The 23,280-nt window shown below is 36.0% G+C and overlaps 1 protein-coding gene across 2 annotated transcripts in view; it reads left to right on the top strand.

Moving 5' to 3' along the window:
- Window positions 1-22,365, top strand: part of LOC140234120 (D-aspartate oxidase-like) — a 48,607-nt gene extending 26,242 nt beyond the window's left edge. For both annotated transcript variants that reach the window (XM_072314195.1, XM_072314194.1), the window contains exons 8-10: window positions 17,823-17,940; window positions 20,838-20,939; window positions 22,059-22,365. In XM_072314195.1, coding sequence (XP_072170296.1) covers window positions 17,823-17,940; window positions 20,838-20,939; window positions 22,059-22,175 — 337 coding nt within the window. In that variant the 3' untranslated portion in view covers window positions 22,176-22,365. The remainder of the gene's footprint in view (window positions 1-17,822; window positions 17,941-20,837; window positions 20,940-22,058) is intronic.
- The last annotated feature ends 915 nt before the right edge of the window (window positions 22,366-23,280 follow it).

Genomic DNA, 23,280 nt, shown 5'->3' with positions numbered 1-23,280 from the left:
GTTGATGTTTCATGCAATGTAGGGTGAAAAAAAAAACAAAAAAACTACATTGTTTTTTTTTTTTGTGTGTGTGTGCGAACCCTATTTTGGTCATACATGTACACATGTATACCATAGTTTGTATCTGCTGTATAACTGTTGTCAAAAAACTGTATTAAAATTGCTGGATCTGTAGCTTATCCTACGTAAAAATTTGGCAGCATATTTCAGAAGGTCATGTTTTTGTCTCATAGGGACAAATGTTTCCCGTCAGCACTTATGGAGATTGTAAATATAATTAAACATTTTTTTCGAATCCTTTTTTTTTTTTTTAATGATGTGTGCAGTGAATGCAAAGTTATCAATTGAATTTAACTGATGACGAGATGATAAAGTGCCTGCAGCATTATTCATCCAAAACTTGGTTGGTTTTAATATCACACTTATGTTTTGTAATGTAGCCACCGTATGGCAAACTGTGATGAGGAGAAATATCTACCACAGCAACCTCCCTCCGTGAAGCTACATTTTGTATACATTGCACCTCATCCTCCCTATTGAGCTGGCTAGACACATGCAGTGAATTAATGTGTCACGTTGTCCATAGTCCTTGTAGTGTGTGTGGTGCAGGTGCAATAGGATTCATACAGTACTTGTAGTGTGATGGCAAATCAATCGTACACTGCACAGTATGTACCATCTGTTCAAAATGGAATGTTTTCTTATTGTGGCTGGGGTGACAAGACCTCGTATATAAACAAAATGTCAAATGTTCAGGAGAGGGAGAGAAAAACAAAAACAAAAACAAAACATGGCTGCCAAAGCTCAATATCAAAAGGGATAGCCTTTCCTCTGACATGCCATGGTAGTTTCATTTTTGGGGTATTCAGACAGCTACATTATGGACAGGACATCACTTTAACTGATTATCTGGTCATTAATCCAAAAAGCCATTTTTCACCAAAGTTTTAGATACATTGTACAAGGTTTGTGTGAGAAATGTCCACCTGTTGAACTGAATATATGCCACCCCAGCTGTCTGCAGTGGACAGTTTAACATGCATTGGAACTGTTTGCTCAGCCTACATGTACAATGTATGCATGAATGTCAGTTACTTTCTACACTGTATGCAGAATACTCAGTATTAAGTGGTACCTGAAACTACTGTACCACGTACAATTTTAGATCTTATGTTGTAGTGTTTCTTTTGAGTGCTGCTTGCAATCTCTCTTCAATATCTGTGGAGACTTTTAGTTTTATAATCATGTGTAAAATTGGTTAACTCTTTATGTGCCATATACCCATAGCACAAACCCCCTGTGTGCCACATTATTCTGAGACACCATCATAGTCATACCTTGGGAAAACATTCTTTTTTTGAAGTCTATGGTATGTAACTTTCCTGTTACCCTGGACATGTAGTGAGCAAACTTGTAGAGAAAATGCAAAGCTTTGCTTTTATAGTGTAAATTGTATGACAAATTACTTGTGAGACTATTTTTCTTTCAAATGACCAGTATAGCTGCAATGTACATTATGTATAGACACATGGCTTTGCGCTCAAAACAATGAGAAAATCTTAGAATTTACTTCCAAATCCTGGCAGGAACACCGCTTGATAGTCAATCACCACATTAAAATTAAAACTGAAGCTCAATGAGTCAGGAATGTAATCTCGAGAAACGCTTTCATTGTACTGTGGCTGTTGGCGTTTTATCGATCGATTTGGGCGGGTTTGTGCGTTTGAGCAGAATACAGACTGTATGATAAACTTGGCACTCCGTCAACTGAATTGGACGTGCGAACATGGCACATAAAAAGGTATAAGCCAGTATTTGCTAGCGCCAGCCATGTTGTCGTTTTCCTATCAGTTCATTATTAGGACAATGCCCAGTGGGCCATAGGCTGCAAGAAGAATCTTCCTTCTACATATAATGTGGGCAAAGAATAATTAGCCCTTGGAAGTCCTGAGTTTCAGGCTCTCATATTTTTTACCATTAGCAGATGAAATGAAAACCCAGCTTTAGTACTTCAAAATAGTTCTTAAGTTAGGGATAGAATGCCAATGTAAAAATGTTAGTCACTTTAATCAATGTTTAATTGTTAAATGTACAAAATGTGAACAATAGTTATAATAGAATTGTTTTTAGAATAAACTGTCCATAGTTTACTATGGTTTGTTGAGAAATAGTGATATCTCTTTTTAAATATTTTAGGCTTATTGCATGGTCAGATTTTGTTGATAGAACTGACCTGCACATGAGTAAAGTCAATTTTTTTTTTTAATCACTGCTCATAATGGTAAAGAATACCTTTGAAATAGAATTTACCAGTGCATAAACATCAATGTGATGACTTTGGCATACAACATCTTGTGGAAAGGCAAAACGAACAGAAACTTTTAAGGACGAGTATGATACACGTTTACAATGCTTGTGTAACAACTGTCCGTTAAGATGGATGTGAAGATAGCAACATGGCTGGTCCTGACTGACAATCTACAATGTAGTGGAGCGGCATAGCTTGAAAAATTAGAGGAATTGTGCATTTTATGATATTAAAAAGCACCAAATTTCGCACACATGTTGACAATGACATTTGAAATAAATTCAGATATTGGGCCATCGTAAATAGCGCCCTCAGCGGCCATGGCAGCCATTTTTCAAAATGGCCGCCATAAATGCCATTTTTCGTAAAAATTTACAAATTTCAGAAGGAAAGATCAATAAGATTTTGCAAATGAGTGGGAAATAACATTAAAAATAGATTTAAATATTGGGCCACAGCAAATTGCGCCCTCAATGGCCATGGCCATTTTTAGCAAAAAATAAAAAATTTCAGAAGGGAAAATCAGTAAGATTTTGTAAACGAGTGGGAAATAACATGCAAAATAAGTTCAGATATTGGGCCATCGTAAATAGCGCCCTCAACGGCCATAGCAGCCATTTTTTCAAAATGGCCGCCATAAATGCCTTTTTTCGTAAAAATTTACACATTTCAGGAGGGAAAATCAATAAGATTTTGTAAACGTGTCGAAAATAGCATTCAAAATAAATTCAGATATTGGGCCATCGCGAATTGCGCCCTCAACGGCCATGACAGGGATTTTTAAAATGGCCGCCATAAATGCCAGTTTTCGAAAAATTTTACAAATTTCAGAAGGGAAAATCAATAAGATTTTGCAAACGTGTCGGAAATAGCATTCGAAATAAATTCAGATATTGGGCCATCGCAAATTGCGCCCTCAACGGCCATGACAGGGATTTTTAAAATGGCCGCCATAAATGCCAGTTTTCGTAAAATTTTACAAATTTCAGAATGGAAAATCAATAAGATTTTGCAAACGAGTGGGAAATACCATTCAAAATATATTTAGATATTGGGCCATCGCAAATTGAGCCCTCAACGGCCATGACAGGGATTTTCAAAATGGCCGCCATAAATGCCAGTTTTCGTAAAATTTTACAAATTTCAGAATGGAAAATCAATAAGATTTTGCAAACGAGTGGGAAATAAAATTCAAAATAAATTTAGATATTGGGCCATCGCAAATTGCGCCCCAACGGCCATGGCAGCCATTTTTCTCAAAATGGCCGCCATAAATGCCAGTTTTCGTAAGATTTTACAAATTTCAAGCGCCATGAATGCAATTTTGCCAATGCTCGCCATAAATGTAATTTTTTTGCAAAAAATTAAAAATTTCAGAAGGGAAAATCAACAAGATTTTGCAAACGAGTGGGAAATAAAATTCAAAATAAATTTAGATGTTGGGCCATCACAAATTGCGCCCTCAACGCCAATGGCGGCCATGTTTAAAATTGGCTGCCATAAATACCTCCTTTTTTTTCTGAATTTACTAATTCCACAAGGAAAAGTCAATAAGATCTTGCACTCAATTTAAAAATTTCGTTTGAAATATATCTTGCGCCTATGTATTACATTATTGTAAATAGCGCCCTCCATGGCCATTGCAGCCATTTTTCAAAATGGCCACCATGGATTCCATTATTTTCTATTTCCTGATTTCACAAAAGGAAAAGTCAATAAGATTTTGCACCCAATATGAAAACTATGTTTGAAATAAATACTTGTATTAGATTATTATAATAAATATTTGTATCAGATTATTATAATACTGCCCTCAATGGCCATTGCCGCCATATTCCAAAATGGCTGCCATTGTCATAATCATTTTGTTTTAAAAAATGGTAATTTCAGAAAGAAAAGTCAACAAATGTGTACATAAATTGAAAATCATGTTTAAATTCAAACTTATTATTTAGGTTGCATTAACTCTAGAAATTGTTCCTTCGCAAATTTTCAAGAAGAAAAAAATTGCTAATAATGGTAATTCCAGCCATTTTCCAAAATGGCTGTCATAGATGCCATTTTTCTTTTATGAAGATGTCTTAATGCCGGGAGAAGACAATAAACATTTTTTGCGCAAGTTGAAAATTACATACAAAGAAGTTTAAACATTGAGCCATCATAAACTGTGTTCTCAATGGCTATTTCAGCTATTTGTCAAAATGGCTACAATACACTCTTCTTTTTCTTTTTTCTATTTTGAAAATTTTTAACTTCAGAAGGAGAAGATAGTAGAATACTCACAGGGACATTATATAATCTGAAATATGGTGTTAAAGAAATCATTTGAACAACTAAAATAAACAAGCAAAATGCTTATTATATCTCACCAATGATGAATGCATAGAGAATTTTTAGGTAGCAAACATGAAAAATTTCCGAAAAAGAGTAATATGAATATCCAGGGATAATGGCGCCATGTATTAACTTTGACAGTAACACCATATCATTGGATATATGGGACTATGTGACGTGTATCTATTCTAAAATGTAACTTCCTAAATATTCTTAAGACGGATATGAAAAAGTGGCCTTTCATTTTACGAAAAAAGTTAACTTACTTTATGCTATGCTTCCATAAAAACACATACATGTGATATCCATACTGTTAGCCGTCACACGCGAAATACTGCAATTAAAACTAAACTGAAAAAATTAATTTAGAACTAACCCATCAATGAAACCTTTTTTTTTTAAATTGAAATTTCTCTGAACACCAGATTGCATTAGATATAATGGCTGTTTAGTAGTATTCTATTGCTTTCTCCTTCTGGAATAAGCAAATAAAAAAAAAGGAGTGTGTGGAAGCCATTTTGACAAAGAGCTGCCTTAGCCGTTGGGGATGATGTTTAAATGGTGGCTCAATATCTTCACTTCAAATTCAAATTCAAACTTGAATTCATTTGAATGTCTTTTCTCAATTTGCACAAGAAATAGTATTGTCTTCTTCTGGCATTATCATATTTTCAAGAAATAAATAGCATCTACATGTATAGTGGCCATTTAGAAAATGGCTACCATGGTCGTTGATGGTGCCATTTGTAATGGCCTCATATATTATTTTCTTTTGAATATGTTTTTCAACATATGTACAAATTTCATTGATTTTCTCTCTGAAATTAGCAAATCTTTCCAAAAAAAGAAAAAAAGAAAAGAAAAAAGAAGCAGACATCCATGGCGGTCAGCATGGCCCTTGAGGGCGCCTTCTAAGAAGACCTTATACTTAAATTTATTTTTGAGCATAATTTTCAACTTGTTTGCAAAGTTTTGTTGACTTTTCCTTCTGTCATCAGCAAATTTTTGCAAAAAAAAAAAAAAAAAGTGTGTGTGTGGGGGGGGGGGGGGGCATCCATGGCAGCTGTTTTGAAACTTGGCTGCCATGGCTGGTGAGGGTGCACTTTTGGATGGCCTATTATTGAATTAAGTTTGAATGTAATTTTCCACTTTTGTGGAAATTCTGATTGATGTCTGCAACACTTTACGGGAAAAAAAAAGACATTCATGGTGGCCATTTTGAAAAATGGCTGGAATGGCCATTGAGGGGGCAATTTGCAATGGCCCAATAAGTTTACTTTTGAATGTAATTTCCCACCTGTTTGCAAAATCTCGTTGGCTTTCCCTTCTGATTTTAGTAAATCTTTTCGAAAATATACCATTTATGGCGGCCATTTTCAAAAATGGCTGTCATGACCGTTGAGGGCGCAATTTCCGATGGCCCAATATCGAGATTTATTTTAAATGTCATTTCCCATTTATAACCAAAATTTCATTGACTTTTCGTTTTGAAATTAGCTTTTTTTTAATGAAAAAGTGGCATTTATGGTGCCCATTTTAAAAAAAAAAAATGGCTGCCATAGCCAGTGAGGGCGCAATTTTCAATTGCCCAATATCTGGATTTATTTTGGATGTAATTTCCCGCTTGTTTGCACAAAAGAGAAAAAAATGGCTTTCCCTTCTGAAATTTGCATTTTTTAACAAAAAATGGCATTTATGGCGGCCATTTTGTAAAAAATGGCTACCATGGCCGTTGAGGGCGCAATTTCCGATGGCCAAATATCTAGATTTATTTTGAATGTAATTAACATTTATGGGCAAAATCTCATTAACTTTTCCATTCAGAAATTTGCAAAATCATCGAAGAAGTGGCACATTAGACAGCCATTTTATGTCATGGACGTTGAGGGCGCAGTTAACAATGGCCAAATATTTAAATTCATTTTGAATGTAACTTCCCACTTGTTTGCAAAATCTTACTGGCTTTCCCTTCTGAAGTTAGCAAATATTTTGGAAAAAAATGACATTTATGGCGGCCATTTTGAAAAATGGCTGCCATGGGCGTTGAGGGCGCTATTTCCGATGGCTTGATATCTAGATTTATTTTGAATGTAATTTCCCATTTGTAACCAAAATCTTATTTACTTTTCTCTCCTAGAATTAGCAAATTTTACGAAAACATGGCATTTATGGCAGCCATTTTGAAAAATGGCTGCCATGGACGTTGAGGGCGCTATTTACGATGGCCCAATATCTAAATTTAATCTGAATGTGATTGTCAACCTGTGTACGAAATTTGGTGCTTTTATCACAAAATGCACAATTGTTCGGCTATGCCGCTCCACTAATGTAAATGCCTGATGACCTCATTACCTGTTTTCTGTCTTTACTCTAAACTGCACAATTTCTATATTTGCATGTTTCTTGCCCAGTTGTCCAAACAATCCACAAATGACTTTGTAGGTGATTTTTCAACGAAAGAGGAAGTATTTTACTATATCCCAAGGTGAGTTGTTCGACTTGTTGAATGAACTCAAAAGAAACTGTCCCTCTCCTGTGTGCATGAATGTTACCATGGTGATTTTTTTTGTCTCTCGTGTCTCTTCCTCATAGTCACAACACTCCCATGATTGAAAATTTCATATTTTATGTATGTAGATTTTCTTGAACTGACATCTTCACTCTGTCCACTTTACTCTATTCACCCGTTGAGGACTAGTCCCGAGTATATTCGGGCAGGTGTCTATTGGAAATGCGTGTTGTAGCAAAATCAAACCATCCTCAACGGGTTAATGCAATCTTTAATTAAAAATTCACATATTAGGTGAGCATTGGTAGACCAGCCTAATCCTACAATTTTGTTTGAGATGGGGCTTCAGGTTTCCAAGGTGAATGCTCTTTAACGATGATTTTTTTTTCTTAGATTATTAGAAACCTCTTGAATGAAAAATATTCTTTTAAAATTGTATGGCATACTTGATACAGCATGTGAAACTATACATTGCTTTCAAACATAAGCAGGCTTCAGATAGAGCTTGATCTGCATGGGTGATATTGTTCTTATTCCGTGCATCAGTATCACTAGTTAATAGGTGTATGTTCAGATGGTTGTTGTAGTAGTAGTAGTAGTTAAACCTTGAGGATAGCTATCTTGGAGGATAAGCTAAGGCCCCCTGACTATGACAACTGTTCACACAACGTCCTCGAGGAAAGACCCTTTGCTCCAGATAACTACACTTTCATACTACCTACAATCTCCTATCAACAAGTCCTATCTAAACGATGCTTAACTATGAGTGGGAACCCCCCTCATTTCGTTAATAGAGTGCTAATCCTGAGATATCTCATGGACAGCTATCTTCGAGTTACATGTAACTTCAAGTTACAAGTTAGCTATCAACGAGTTTGTCTACATGGTGTTTAACTACGATCTTGTATCCTCAAATGATAGCTATCCTCGAGGTTAGAGATCACCGTCTGAACGTAACTTCTGTATTGTGAAAGTCTTTGCAGTGGAGAAGAATTTTGTACATAATAGGATGTCTGAGGATGTCTTTAAAACAAGTAGAAAATCAATTGCAAGAATAACCAAAAAAAAAAAAAGAAAGAAAAAGAAAAAAGGAGAAAAGGATGGAAGTAAATGAGTAGGAGGGTGAAGGAAAAAATGAGTGAAAGAGGGAGAGATTGGAAGCTCACTTTCCTAAACCATAAATTTACAGATTTTTTCTTTGTTTGATGTGAAATGTTGAGCCATCTGTTGCATATTAAAAGAGCTGTACTATTACTAATCACAGTAATCAGTGGTGTGAAACAGTGCTCTCTTAACAATGATTAATATTGGTATAAAACCGTATATGATTCTGTAACTACTGTTGTATTCAATAACATGATTCCCCCCTATACAATATGACTAGGCTAACTCGTTCATGACTTCTTAAAGGATTTGACCGAGGTTTTAGACTGGTTGGGTTTTGGTCTGATAGGAGCACAATGTGTACTACAACCTTATGTTTGATATCAGAAAAAAAAAAATCAAAATCAAACCAGATTAGAAATGAATTCAGTAAAATTGCAATGCTTTTGATTGGTTGTCTACGTTTATCAAGGTATTGTGACTTCCACAAAAGTAAAAACAGATTCAAACAAGGAATAGACACACAGCAAAACAGACAAAATCGATCATACGGCAGTGTGCGTTCGATTTGATCTATGACCTATTGCCATTAGGACCTACACAAAAACACTATTATCCATTTGTGTGAACACACAAGCTACATGTGCGCACACAAACACTTGTACAGCCTGTACACATACATGTTTAAATTAGCCTAATATTAATGAGGATACGTATATTCTTACATCCTCTCAAATTTTTCTTCCAGCCTCTATTACAAGTGTATGTTTGAAATATGCAAGGGCTCTCTGACTTTACAATAGGGAACTTTAGCTACACGATGGGAAGACCAAGAGTACGCGGAAGCAATCAGCTGACAGTCCCCGCACTCGGACTCCCATCCCCATTTCTAGGTAGTTCGCATTTCTGTGTGGACACCGATGTAGCAATTTTGGGTGATGTATGAAACGTAAACTGTCGCGTGGTGTATAACCGTTCTCATTTTCCCCAGGATCTAGGAAAGGAGATTTTTTGGATTTGAGCATGCTCAGAAGCAAATTTTCGCATGACACGCTCAACTAGTGGCCTTGTCGTGCTTGCAAAAGTTCCCCTATAAGTATACAAGGACACAGTTATCCTTTAAATACCATTTTCTGTGGACTTAATAACTATTCAATTTCTTCATCAGCTTTCCAATGAATCTGGAGAATACAAGTTTATCGTCAAAATCAATCCTTCGGGTACCTCAGATTTTCACTCTTTCTTGCGGTGAGTAAACAATTCTGTGTTGCAGAATGCATACCTAAGGAATGTGGCCGCATCAATTCCGCAATATTTTTTTTTTTAATTTCTGTAGTTTATTTTTATTTATCTTTTTACTTTTTCTTTACGCATCTCACTTGAGCCAAGGGCTCAGTGGCTGTTGGAATCGGTTTTTTTGTGCGGCGTGCATCATTCAGTGTGCGTCGTGTGTAAACTTTTAGATTTTCACTGTCTTGAAAATGCCATGACATATGTAATATTTTTTTTTAATTACCAAACTTGGTAGGAAGCATCTCTGAGATAGGGTGATAGGAGCTTCATTTATTCAAATGGGCACCATTTCCTTGATTTACTACATGCATGTTGTTCCTGGTATTCATACTCTTCCATACTTGGAAGGTTTACTTGAGATACTTTGGAGAGCGCCATACACCTGGATCTCTTGTCTTTATTAGAGTGCTAACACACAAGAACAAAAGACGCTTAACCCTCAATAAACAGCAGTCTCATTGAAAAAAAAAAAAGTAAACTAGAGTATTTTTAAAAATCAAAGCATCAAAAAACAACTCACAATTGCCTTTTGTACAGTTTCACTAAGTGTGTATTAAAGACATTTTGTGCAAATATCTTGCTGCATCGCTACATCAACAACCGCCCCCTTTTCAAATGCATCAAGGACAAAATAAGGAAAATCATTTCTGGGGTGGTATCTTCAGTAACTCATCAAATCCACGTTGACTATTCCCAACCTACCAAATGTTAAGAAAATGGATAATCACACCTGTTTAGAATGCTACTTACAAGTGTCGTATGAAGAAATGGGCTTTTGACTTAAAGAGAATATAGAATGAGTCTAGACTCAAAATGCTATGATTTCAGAATTTTGAATAAAAAAAAAGAGAAACCTGTAATAAATCTCAAACAGACCCCAATTTGCTGGAATTGTTCCAAAATTCAAGTTATCAGCAATATGACTAAATTGACCCTTGCATTTTTTTCCAGTTGTTTATAATGCAGGATCATGCATTGGAACAGGATGAGATACATAGTGTACACTTTAAATAACCAGCACTACACAGATTTTTAGCCCATTTGCAAATCCAGAACTCTTCTACATTTGGAAGATTAAATTTCTATAAACTGTGTTACACCTTCAACTGTGAGCCCAGTGCGTTCAATAAATATCGCTGTGCATTTCAGGGTAATACACAAACTTGAAAAATGAAATCAGTATTACATTGTAAACAAGTTAAAAAGAAATGATTTACTGTCAATGTCTAGAAGGAAGGAGTATTTTCTGCCATTTTGTTGTTGGTTATTTTGACTAGAGTGACATGAATCTCATCATTTAAAACTTTAATTAGTGGTGGGCTATAAATGGGTGATGTTTCAAAATCCTTAGGGTCCCTGCTTATTTGAAGCAGCTTATCATACTGAGCATTTTGATACCTTTCATTAAGAAATCGGTTGAAAAATGAGATGGAGTCGGCCCAAAAACTGATTTGGGGGGGGGGGGGGGGCCAAAATTTCTGTCGCACGTCGGTCAAAATATAGTGAAAAATAATAAATTCACTATCCAAAGGAGTATGAAGATGATTTAAGTGTCCAGATATATGTTTTTGAGGTCGAGGAATTGATTGCAAATGTCAGAAACCCTTAATATACTGGAGAAAGCAGTCAAATTCTCAAATTTTGCTTTTTTTTTGGGGGGGGGGGTGTAGGGCTAAGTTTCGGCCCATCTCCGGTCTTCCAGTCACCTAACGTTAACTTTGTCATCTTCCAATTGTTGTCACAGGGTTGATGAGAATGAAGATATAAACAACAGTAGAATTGAGGTCAAGAAACTGATTGCAAATTTGTTTTGAAGCCGTAATTTGCTGTAGAAAGCATTCATTTTTTTTTTGGGGGGGGGCGGGGTTAGTGGTGGTATAGACTCTAAGTTTCATTGTGATATTTTCTGTCCATAAATGGCCCATCTCAAATGTGTAGACTGCAGATTATGATCACAAGTTGCAAAGAAAATAATTCAACGTTACTTTCCCTGATAATATCAAAGGGAAAGTGTTGTTAACTTCAGCAGAGTTTCAGCAGTGGACTATCTTTCCGTCTTCATCCTCTATCACATGCCAACATGAAAATAGGCAGAACATCACAAGGTTATATGTTCAACAACTACACAGGCTTTCAGAAGCTGATAACAGATTCTGTTTCAAAGAATCTCCACACTGAAGAATCTGTTGCAGTAACCGAATTCTGTGGACTTGGTTTCCCTACATATGCCACTGTTTCTCAGCATGGAGAAGGCAACTCAAGTAGAACCTTTTCAAATTCTTCCACAACTTCACAGAGATCTAGCAGCTCAGAAAGTGAATATTCTCACAGAGTTTCATGTTACCTAGCTTTTTCAACCAGAAGAACCAAGATGTTGAGAAACATCTCCTACATACTGCACTGTACCGTACAAATGCTGTGGCTGTGTTGCATTGCAACAAGGTCGTTTGATCTTACACCGCATGTAACATCTCTCGATACTCTAAATGATGAGGAGCTTGAAGGTCTACAAACTAACAATTTGGATTGCGAGAGAGATCTTGCAAAGTTTGACAAGCTGGCAGCAAGATCCACATCCTGGTCATGTATTCAAACTGGAGTGTCATACAGAAGGCACACTTTTCAATAAAGGGGATTTCCAAGCATGATCTCACTTCTACAAACTTAAAGGACAAGTCCACCTTCATATACATAAGGATTGAGAGAATGCAGCAATATTAGTAGAACACATCAGTGAAAGTTTGAGGAAAATTGGACAATCCGTTCAAAAGTTACGAATACTTTAAGTATCTGCGCAGTCACTGCTGGAAGAGAAGACTACTACAGTGCATGATGTCACATGCGTACAACTATATAAGGGAAATAAAAAGAGAATTTCACAAAACTTTACTTTTTTAATAAAAGTGCACATTTCTTCGACTTGCTACTGACGTATATGTTAAGGATAATATTATTCCCCCTGCCTTCTGCAAGAGAGAAGTCGAGTGTTCTTTTGTTCTGCGAGAAAAATGGAAATATGTTGAATTTTCTTTATTCTTTCTTTATATCGTTGTACTCATGTGACATCACAAGCTATAGTAGTCTTTTCATCCAGTCGTGACTGAGCAGAAACTTCAAAAATTCATAACTTTTTAACGGATTGTCCGATTTTGCTCAAACTCTCACTGATGTGTTCTACTAATATTGCTGCATTCACTCAACCCACATGTCTATGAAGGTGAACTTGTCCTTTAAACTAGATTTCAGTAACAGACCTGAAAATCGTCTGACTCTCATTCCTACAATACTTCAGAGTCAGCGACAATCCGTGCATTGCCGGACATGCCCATGGAAGAGGATATGCAACTGATTCTGAACATCACTGAGGTTCAACAAGCACCTTCAAAGTTGAAGTTGCAAGTGACGCTGCTGAACCAGATATTGCGGTCAATGAATTGAACCTTGTGCCGTTATTTGGGATGTTAATAATGTCAGACAGTGGTACCTCAGCATATAATGCAAAAATGACAATGGAAAGGGCACATATATGTACGATACACATGTAGCAGAACATCTTAAAGTGTTGTGATCCTGATAATGGGTTACGTTGGAGATACCCAAAGTGACATGACACACAGACTGTAAATGTCCTGCAAATTATACCTGTTGCATGGGACCATGGGACCTTGAAAGTGTACAAAGATATTTGTGGTTCACAATTACCACACAATAACTTTGTTGATGCCCTGTTCCAATCATTCTATTGAGTAGAGAGGAGAATAATCACATCATTATGGCAAGCAGAGATATGCAAGTTTGTTAATGAATGGAACTAAATGCAGTATTTTTTTATACCAGTATGTGGTGTCTTAGTGTAACTGTTGCAGTTGTGAAAGCAGTGTTTTAAAAGATTTTTTTCATTTTTCAAAATTTAGATTGCTGAAAGAGCATAACGTACCCTTCTTATATTTACTAGTGTTTCTATCATAATTTTCATCACATAAGCCTGTGACTACGAAATTTTGGAAGATGGCAAAGTGCGTACATTGAGTGACTGGAATACCAGAAATGGGCCGAAATTTAGCCCTATGCCTCCCCCCCCCCCCCCAAAAAAAAAAAAAGAGCAAAATTTGAGAATTTGAATGCTTTCTATAGTATATTAAGGGTTTTTGGCATTTGCAATCAGTTCCTTGACCTCAAAAACATATATCTGGACACTTAAATCATCTTCTTACTCCTTTGGATAGTGAATTTATTATTTTTTCACTATATTTTGACCGACGCGCGACAGTAATTTTGCCCCCCCCCCCCCCCCAAATCAGTTTTTGGGCCGACTCCATCTCATTTTTCAACCGATTTCTTAATGAAAGGTATCAAAATGCTCAGTACGATAAGCTGTTTCAAATAAGCAGGGACCCTAAGGATTTTGAAACATGACCCTTTTTTACCCCCTGTATAGCCCACCACTACTTTAATCAGAGTCAAGATTACCTGGTATCTAAAATTACAAATCAGAAACTATTTCCTTGGCCACTGTATCATGTTTTGCAGCAATTGGTTTCATTCATGTTATATGTTATCATTTTGATAATTTATTGCAGTTTGAAAAAACAACAACAAACAAATCTCCTCTAAAAAGATTCAAGTGAAAGTATTCACTCTTAAAGGAGTGAATACACAAAAGAGTGAATTTAGAGTGAAATTGGAGTGAATTTTGAGTGAAAATATTCATTTTCACTCATTTTGGAGTGACCTCAGGAATCACTCGAAGATTTGGGAGTGATCCCTGAGGTCACTCTAAAACGAGTGAAAGTGAACATTTTCACTCAATACTCACTCTTTTTTGTATATGCACTCCTGTAAGAGTGAATATTTTCACTCAATATTTTTAGAGAGTCAGCAACAACAGGTTACAAAAATACAAATGTCTAAAAAAATACAGAAGAGAATGTAATAAAGAAGTCACAGCCATTTATCTCTTTGAACATGTGGTAGTGATTGTCAAACACACTGTAGCAACTGTTCAAACAAGTTCCAGCATACAGCTGGCTATGCATAAAATGTAAACTGAATTCTGCAAGTACAATGTACCTATTAAAACCCCAACCCATGAAAATATGTCTTGTCTGCAATAGACCATACCATTTTAATTAGTGTTCACTTTGTTATTATGAACAGAGTACTTACAAAGAGGGTGATGTTTTTATCAGTATTTTAAAGCATTAAAACAAGACAGCCTAGTGTGTCGTTACATTTCTCATATTCACAGGAAAAAAATCAAACAATGAAAACACAAATTGGAGCAGACATTGATATAATTATTAAACTAGAGATGATGTCATTTCATCACATTACAGCTGTACATATATCAATATTAAAGAATGTGTCATCCTTTATGCATAATTTTTGTTAGCTTTTTTTTAAAATAGTAAACACCTAGCAGTTACTAATGACTTACAGGATTACATAATTGTTGTTTTTGTTGAAACTTTAAAGGGATCGTATAGTTTTGGTCGAGACCTAATTTCAGGTTTTCTAACATTTTTTTGGGGGGGGGGTAGGGGGGTGAGATAATGAAAAACCTGTTATGAAATATAAAGGAACATATAATTTTAAGAGGAATTCAGCGTTTCTTTGATGAAAATTGGTTTTTGAAATGCCTGAGACATCCAAAACAGAGTGAACCTAATAAAAGATGGGACCCACCTTTTATTACGATTGCTTGGTTTTACTTTTATTTTTGGATGTCTCAGCAATTCTAAAACCGATTTTTCATCAAATAAACTTTGAATTCCGTAGAGAATGGTATCCTTTGTACTATTTCATTAGGTGGTTTCTTGGTATCTCGCAAAAAGTTAAAAGCCCAATCCTTATCTCCACCAATACTGGACTAATCCTTTGTATAAGATTCTTCAACTTTCTTTTTCTAGGTCCGATTTCCATGAAACATCTGTACCATTGCATCCATCTCCCTTCAACTCTGCTTGGAAGAAGTCAAATTGAACATGGCATGAAATTGCAATTGAAGTGGGATCTGATTCTACTACCTTGTAGCCTCGTTTTGTACAGTGTAATTTCTGAAACAAACACAAAACATGCTACTCTCTGTACAGTGTGCACTGTATACTATGCTGTTCATGGTGGCAGCATTTCATGACCAGAATATCACAGTCATCTGCAGTTGTTATAGTCGGTTGCTATGAAATACAATTTGCTTTGCTTTTTTAACAAGGATATAAAAAACAAACATGAAATCTTCTTTGTCAGTGTGCAACATAGCTTTTTTACACGTCATGCAAATAATGATACATTACACAGGTCTAGAAAGTGCTCAGTTTAATTTTGCTTTTTTTTTTTCTTGGTTGCTTTTTTTCACTCATTCAACAGTGCTTGAATATGGAGCTGCATTACCGTATTTAGATAAATTCTGTCACATTAATCATGTATAGCACTTGCTCAATGCAAATATTTATTGGCTTCTAAATATTTACTCATCACTTTCACTATCTCTGTGCCAGTTTAAAACTCAATGTACAATTATATAAATGCGGTTTGCAGTTTATTAATACTGTTGTACATATTCCCTTGTACATTTGTAGTTTGGGATTGAAACAATCTGCACAGGATCTTCTATGGTGTAGTTGTACACGCTGCGCTTCTCTGATCTCTTTTATACTGAGGCCTGAATAGTAATCTGCACTATTTTTGCTATCCCTTGCATTTGTGCTTGCTTTCTGTCTGTCTGTCTGTCTGGCTGTTTGTCTCTGTCTCTGTCTCTCTGTCTTTCTTTCTCTTTTAATCAAAGTGCAAATTGTACCAATATACAAATGTATTATGGGGTTTGGCGGTGGAAAGCAATATGCTACTAATGTTATAATAAGGATTATTAGTACTGATAATGCTGGCATACATTGTACATGTTCAAAGTGCTCTCTTTCTCTAGATACATAATATGCTGCAACAATTTTTCATTCATGAAGTTGATACTTGCTAAGTATTTGTGTTGTAACTGTCAGAACTGCTGATATGTACTCCTATTTTTTGATCAATAGTGGCATATTATTAATTTTCACCAAGCAACTTTATGTAGTTATTGTCACTCATTTTCTCATCTCTGACATGTTGGTTTTATTTCTGGCAGCTGGCATTCCATACATTTCACGCATAGAGCCAACTTTTGTTTTAAGCATTTTAATCATACTAAAATCATGAAAGGAGTCACATGCAATCTTTAAATCATCTAATTTCATCATTTTCCTCAAATCTGTACATGTCCTATTGTACATGTAGCATCTTGATAATGATACACCAGAATTCTTCATGCTCTAAATATCACAAAACATTGTGCTGCAAGTCTAACCTTTATACAGTTGTGCAGTGATCAAATTGGGGATACAGCCAAGCAAGAATGAATTGCAGTTATTTTCTATAATAAAACATACTGCTATAAAGTGTTTTCAGCACATATTGTATATGGCAGCATTCTTATGCATTTAGAACATGAACCTGTAAAGTTTGGCATCTGATGCTTCAGGAATAATCGCCCACCATTGAATTGCACTGACAAAGTCAAAAACACGGGAATGGAGAAAGCTGCAAATTATATTGGTCTGGCTGAACACTAATGATTTCAAGTTTCACATAATTGATAATGCGCACAAAAAGTGTTGACAATTATTTGCATTCTGCAATTCTTGTTGAATGTTTCTCATGTATGTACATACTTAATTGGATTTTTCATTTCTTGTATATATGATAGAGCATTTTCTATCCAGCATACTTATACTTTAGGTGCCCTAAAATTTATCCAGTGTGTTAATCTACACATTTTGCAGTATCTGCTTGTATCTTGAGATGGTTTTTCAAAAATTTGTCTGGTGGCAGGTGTATGTACTAATCCTTATAAATAAATGGTACATTCCACAAGTTGTACACAGTATTCAAAAGGTAAGAGTTTTGAGATTTTCAGAATTACATAGATAAACATAAAGGGTATAGACATTAATTATTTTATGCTAGCCATGGGCCAGCTTTGGTGAGTATGGTTCATATGTAAGGAGTCTTCCCAAAGACTTTCAGAAAAGAGGAAAATAGTGACAAAATATTTTGATACAATTCAATCTCTTAATTCTTATTCCGTAGTTAAAATGTTTGCAATCATTTATGTTTACGGTAAGATACACTTGCAGGATTTATACTTCAACAGTTTACATGACTGTGCGATAACCAGTTGTGCTTTGTACAACCTGTCTCTCTGCTGACGCCATCTGTTGGTACAATGTTATCCTGTGACAGGCAAGACGATGTGACCCTCGGTGGGACGGCCCAGGTTGACCGATGGGACACAGAAGTTGACCCGAAGGACTCCAAAGAGATTTGGGAGAGAGCTGTCAGCATCCTACCAAGTTTGAAGGTTTCACTCTCACCTGCTCTCACATTCCATATCCCGCATCGACCTACATGTAGATTGTACAGGATTTCCCTTAGTTGGTGCAAAGCCCTGGCAGAGTCAACAAAAGCAGCAATACAACGTAACGATAGAACTTTACTGAATATTATAATTGCTGAATGAATCAAATGCCAGTGATCTTTACATGTATTTGATAGATAAAGATACAATATAATTTTCTCCTGGTCAATAGCACAATCAGTGTATGCAATTGTGTAACAGGGCAAAAATGAAAAAAAAAAAAACTTGGTGAAAATGCTTTTTTTGTTGTTTGTTGTAGCTGAGTGTTCAAATTTTCATTTCATGTAAAGAAAGAGTCAAAATTTTGCATTAAACTGCGCATAAATTAGCATTTAAATTAGGGGTGTCGAATTACATGGAAATGACTAATATATTGGAAAAATTCATTAAAAAAAAGGAGAATGTTTTTTTCATCTGATATTGCTGTTAGATATTCCTGATAAATATCCCTTTCATTCACCACCAGCACATAGCCATGACATATCACAAAATATGAATAAATTTCATATTTTCACTTCTCGAAATGGATGATCAATTTTGTAGGCATTATTTTGAATTCAAATAAAACCACTTTTACATATTTTATCATATTTCACTTTTGCCAAAGAGTGAAGAGGCGAAACTTTCAGGAATAGGTAACAGACATATAGTGGCCATTATTACAAATTTTTATGAAATTAGGTGCTGGTACTTTGGAAGATATGATATTTTTCATCAAAAAATCATCTGTACAGTTTGACCTTGAATGTGCGCACAGTGTTTGGATCAATTCTCATATTTGTAAACAGATTGAAGATTTATGATGACTTGAGTTGATATCCAAGCTGTGACACTCAAACAATGACATATTAAGCCAAAATACTATGTTTTTGCTTATGATATCTTTAGAAATTGAACAAGCATTGAAATATGAACACTGAACACATCATATGACCTTCATGCAGTATAACATGGGCGTGTATCGCACTTTTTTATGCTCAACAATTTGTAAAAATATAAAAAAATAAGTTCCTATTACTCAAATTTGCTATGAAAAATTTTCACACAATAGATTTCTACATATGTACATTTCATGGTTAAAAAAAACAAGGATATTCAGTAAGGGGAAAAGATTCTTTAAAGTAGTCAAATTAGGATATACCTCACTGAAAATACTGAAAAACGGCTGCACTTATTTTCCTCAGCATTTGAAAATGGCTCAAAACTCAAAACTGGCTGAACATTTATTGGCAAACAGCGCACCATATTGTAGTGTGTCTTCAGTACTTTCAGGAAAAGCAGAAAAATAAGCTGTTTCTCCATGTATAGCTGTACAGCATGGGTTGAAAGGTCACAATGTCACAAAAATAAACCAGCATTACACTCCTACCAAGATGGGACTTCAGACCTTATAACTTTCTCCAGCTGAAAGAACCACTGTTTTTATTGCATGCAAGCAATGCCAGGAAAAAATCCATTAATTTGATACCAAACACATAGGGGTAGACTTAAAACATGGACCTCAAATCTTGATTTTACGTAAGTTGTAAAACGCTTTTTTTGATGCATTGCATGGGTTTGGGGGACTTTTTGGTAATTAATCTTTAATAATTAACAGTAAATGAAAAGAAATTAGCTATTGTCTTACCACATGTGATTACTGATGTCTTAGCATGCTGCATGTGAATTTTTAAGTCAGTTGGTGCATTCTTTTAGAAGTTACAATTTTTAAAGTGAGAAAGTCATGATTGCATACCCTGATTGTGCTTACCACCTCCTCTTTGGATTGATCATTAACTTGCCATGTTTCATTTTTTTCTCTTTTTTTTTGCCAATAAAGCATAGTTGCTTCGGATGTGCTACCATAAAGAGATGACTGTTCTGTGAACATGTGTGCATTGGCCATTATGCAATGCATACAATGTACATTTGTGACCCTGCACCTCAAAACAAACAAAAAGTCGCCAGACATGAATTTTTAGTTAAGACCATATTCTCAAAGAGCAGACTTTAAGCTTTGAAATGATGTATAACTCAAATCAAATGGACTCTCCTAACCTATCTAAATATTGGAAAGAAAGCACAAACTCAGGAAAAGTGTGAACTGAGAAAAGAGTCTCTGAAGTACAGTGTTTATTCAAGCGCAATCTTTACCAAACCGTGCTGGCTGTGCGATGAATGGGACAAAAAACAGGAAGTAAACCACCAGAGTAACAACAATGAACGGATTATCAGATTAAACTGAAATTAAGCATGCCTCATTAATACATTCTGTCCATAATTAATGCCACTTTTCAAAGCAGTAGCACTATCCTCTCAAAAGTTATTAGAGTTGAAAGTGAAGAGTGTGGACAAGGTTTTTCAGAAATGAAAAAGGGATTCTAAAGACACACCTAATCACACTATTCTACCAAAAACGTTCGAGATAAACTGCTAAAAAAAAACACACTTTCCTGCTCATTTTATGATACCAAATTTTAGCATAATGTAAAAGAAGACCCGCTCTTTCAGAAAATATGAAAAAGTCAAGTTCGGCTAGGTTGACCCATTTCACTTATTTTCAGTCCTCATGCAAAATCAGTGTGTGCGACTTTATGTTCGTTTTGAGGTGCACTGTCACATTTGGTTCAGGTACGAGTTTCTTCACTTTGTCTCCCTCTACAAATTGAATTTGTTAAGATGGCAACTGCTGATCTGTAAATTAACACACATGTCAGAAAATAGGAACCATTGGGACTCGAACCTGTCATCTACTTTCATTTGACCATTTGAATATAGTTATGTTCAATAAAAAGTTGTTTTTTTTTTTTGTGTGTGTATGTTCTTTTTTATATATAGTATCTGTATTTCATCCTTACCAGGAAGCCAAGATCCTAAAACAGTGGGTTGGACTGAGACCCCAGCGCAGTAAAGGCATTCGAGTTGAGGCAGAGACCATGAACTTCGGAACAACAAAAGTCAGGGTAAGAATTTACCACAACCTGTAGTGTGTTACTGTGTGTGTCTCCCTTGATTTTTTTTTTTTCCCCCTAGGCGTGGGATAGGAATTCATTATTTGCCGCTTCTACATTAACTTGAAATTAGATTACATGAATGTGCTCAAATTTGTTCAGTGTTTGATGTACCGTCTATGAATGTAGTGAACTTTTAGGGAGGAAAATGTTGGCTTCCCCTCCCCCTTAAAGGCATAATTTACCATCTGCAGATGAAACAAAAACCCAGCATTAGTGCTTCAAACTAGTTCTAAAATGTGAGTTGGGGATAGAAACAACCAATGTAAAAGTTTGAACCGGTATAATCAATGTTAATTATTGTCAATTATACAAAATGTAAACAACAGTTGTAATAAAAATGTTTCCAGACTAAACCATCTACAGTTATGGTTTAATGAGAAAAATAGTAATATCTCCTTATATTTCAGGCTTTTACTGCGAAAATGTTATACACTTTGGTAAGATGTTTTGTGATACAACTGACCTGCCCGTACAGTGTATGCATCAAAAGTGATATCTTGAAAATTTTTTTGAATCACTGCTCCCAAAGCCAAAAAGGTAAACAGGACCTTTAAAAAACAAAAACGAATCTGTTTATAGTTTTAAATATCTCATTGGCACAAGCACTCTGGAGTTGGCACCAATCAGCACACATAGGACTGTGAGCGTTAAAAAGTATGCAATTTTTTCATGAAAATTACATTTTCTATCAACTTGATATGTACATGTGTTAAGGGTAGCAATTATTCTCCCTACTTTGAAAGCAGTTTTAGTCTAGTTCTCTTTCATTATGCTAGAAAAGTGAATTTTTGTGGTATTCTCTTTATATTGTCTTTATATTGTTGTCCACTCTTGACATCATTTAACCTCTAATAGTGTCCTCATCCAGCGGTTCCAACATCAAAACTTAAAAAATGCATAACTTTCGCGTCGATTGTCTGATTTTCCTCAAACTTTCACTAAATATGTTTCTACTGATGTTGCTCTTTTCACTCAATCCACATTTCTCTTTGGGTTTTGGGTTTCCTTTAATGTCAAAATTCTGCTCTACAAATTTCTCAGAGGTCTGTTTGTCTCTGTTTTGGGCAGGTGGTGCACAACTACGGTCATGGTGGAGCTGGGATCACCCTCCACTGGGGCTGTGCCGAGGATGCAGCAAAGTTGGTGCAGAAAGAACTCTCCACCCCACCACAAGCAAGACTGTGATCCAATAGGAGAATTGAATCAGTCTCTCTCTATCTCTCCATCTGTCATCCTATATTCGGCAGTAGTCCCTTTCTCCTTTCCGCCCTTTCTCCATCCCTTTTATTCCCTGTTGCTGTATAATCCTGGCACTACTTCCTTTCTTTTCTCTCTCTCTCTCTCTTCCTGTCTCTCACTTACAATCTCTTTCTTATCCGATAGGACATTGTAATTTTGTAATTACATACACATACTACGTCTTTGTTTTGTGCATTACTTTAATTAACAATGTTTACTGGTACAGTGCTGTACATCATATTCACATCCTGTTTTAGTTGCCCACGGTGGCCTGAAATGTGACTGCCCTGTCCACCATGAACAAAACAGGAAGGATGGACATCACAAGGCCTGATTGCTGTGGATGCCTTGTCAGATTATTAGGCTTGATTACACTATGGTCCCGGCGGGCGTGGCAATGGCAATCGTGTTTCAGGCCACCCACAAACAAAACAGGATGGATGTGAGATGGTGGGGTAATGTGATGGGCTGTGATTGAAGTGGATACCATTTTAGATTTTTAAACTGTCCAAACAATTTGCCACTGACAGCAGTTACGCAGCTGATGAGAAACCTAGTTAGTAGTAGGCTGTTATAGTGAAATGGGGTGAATGCAACAAAACATGTCAGCTCATATGATGTGCTTCATCAAAACTCGGCATCGGTCTGCAGTGGAACGTGAAAGGAAATGCGTGCAGTCTGTCCTGACCAGATGCAGTTCACGACATGTGATAGACATACAGTGGACTCCCGTTATAATGAAGTCCTGAGGACCGGCAGTTTTTTTTTTCCGTTATATCGAAATTTTGTTATAATCGAACAAATAAATGATAAAAAAGCACAGAGTGGATAACATTGCGGCCCGGATTTTCATTTCGTTGTAACCAGAATTTCATTTTAGCCATGTTTGTTGTAACGGGAGTACACTGTATTTTGTAGATGTTCACGGGAGCGAGGATACCATGGTAACAAAACTGGAATATGGGGACAAAAAAGCAAGGAAAACATCCCACCTGCCCATAGGGCACAACTTTCAGGCAAAAGGGGGTTGCTGTGGCCACTGGAAGGTGAT

This window comes from Diadema setosum, chromosome 10 (genome assembly GCF_964275005.1).
Source record: "Diadema setosum chromosome 10, eeDiaSeto1, whole genome shotgun sequence".
In the NCBI taxonomy this organism is placed as follows: domain Eukaryota; kingdom Metazoa; phylum Echinodermata; class Echinoidea; order Diadematoida; family Diadematidae; genus Diadema; species Diadema setosum.
This window is presented reverse-complemented; position numbering and strand designations above follow the sequence as displayed.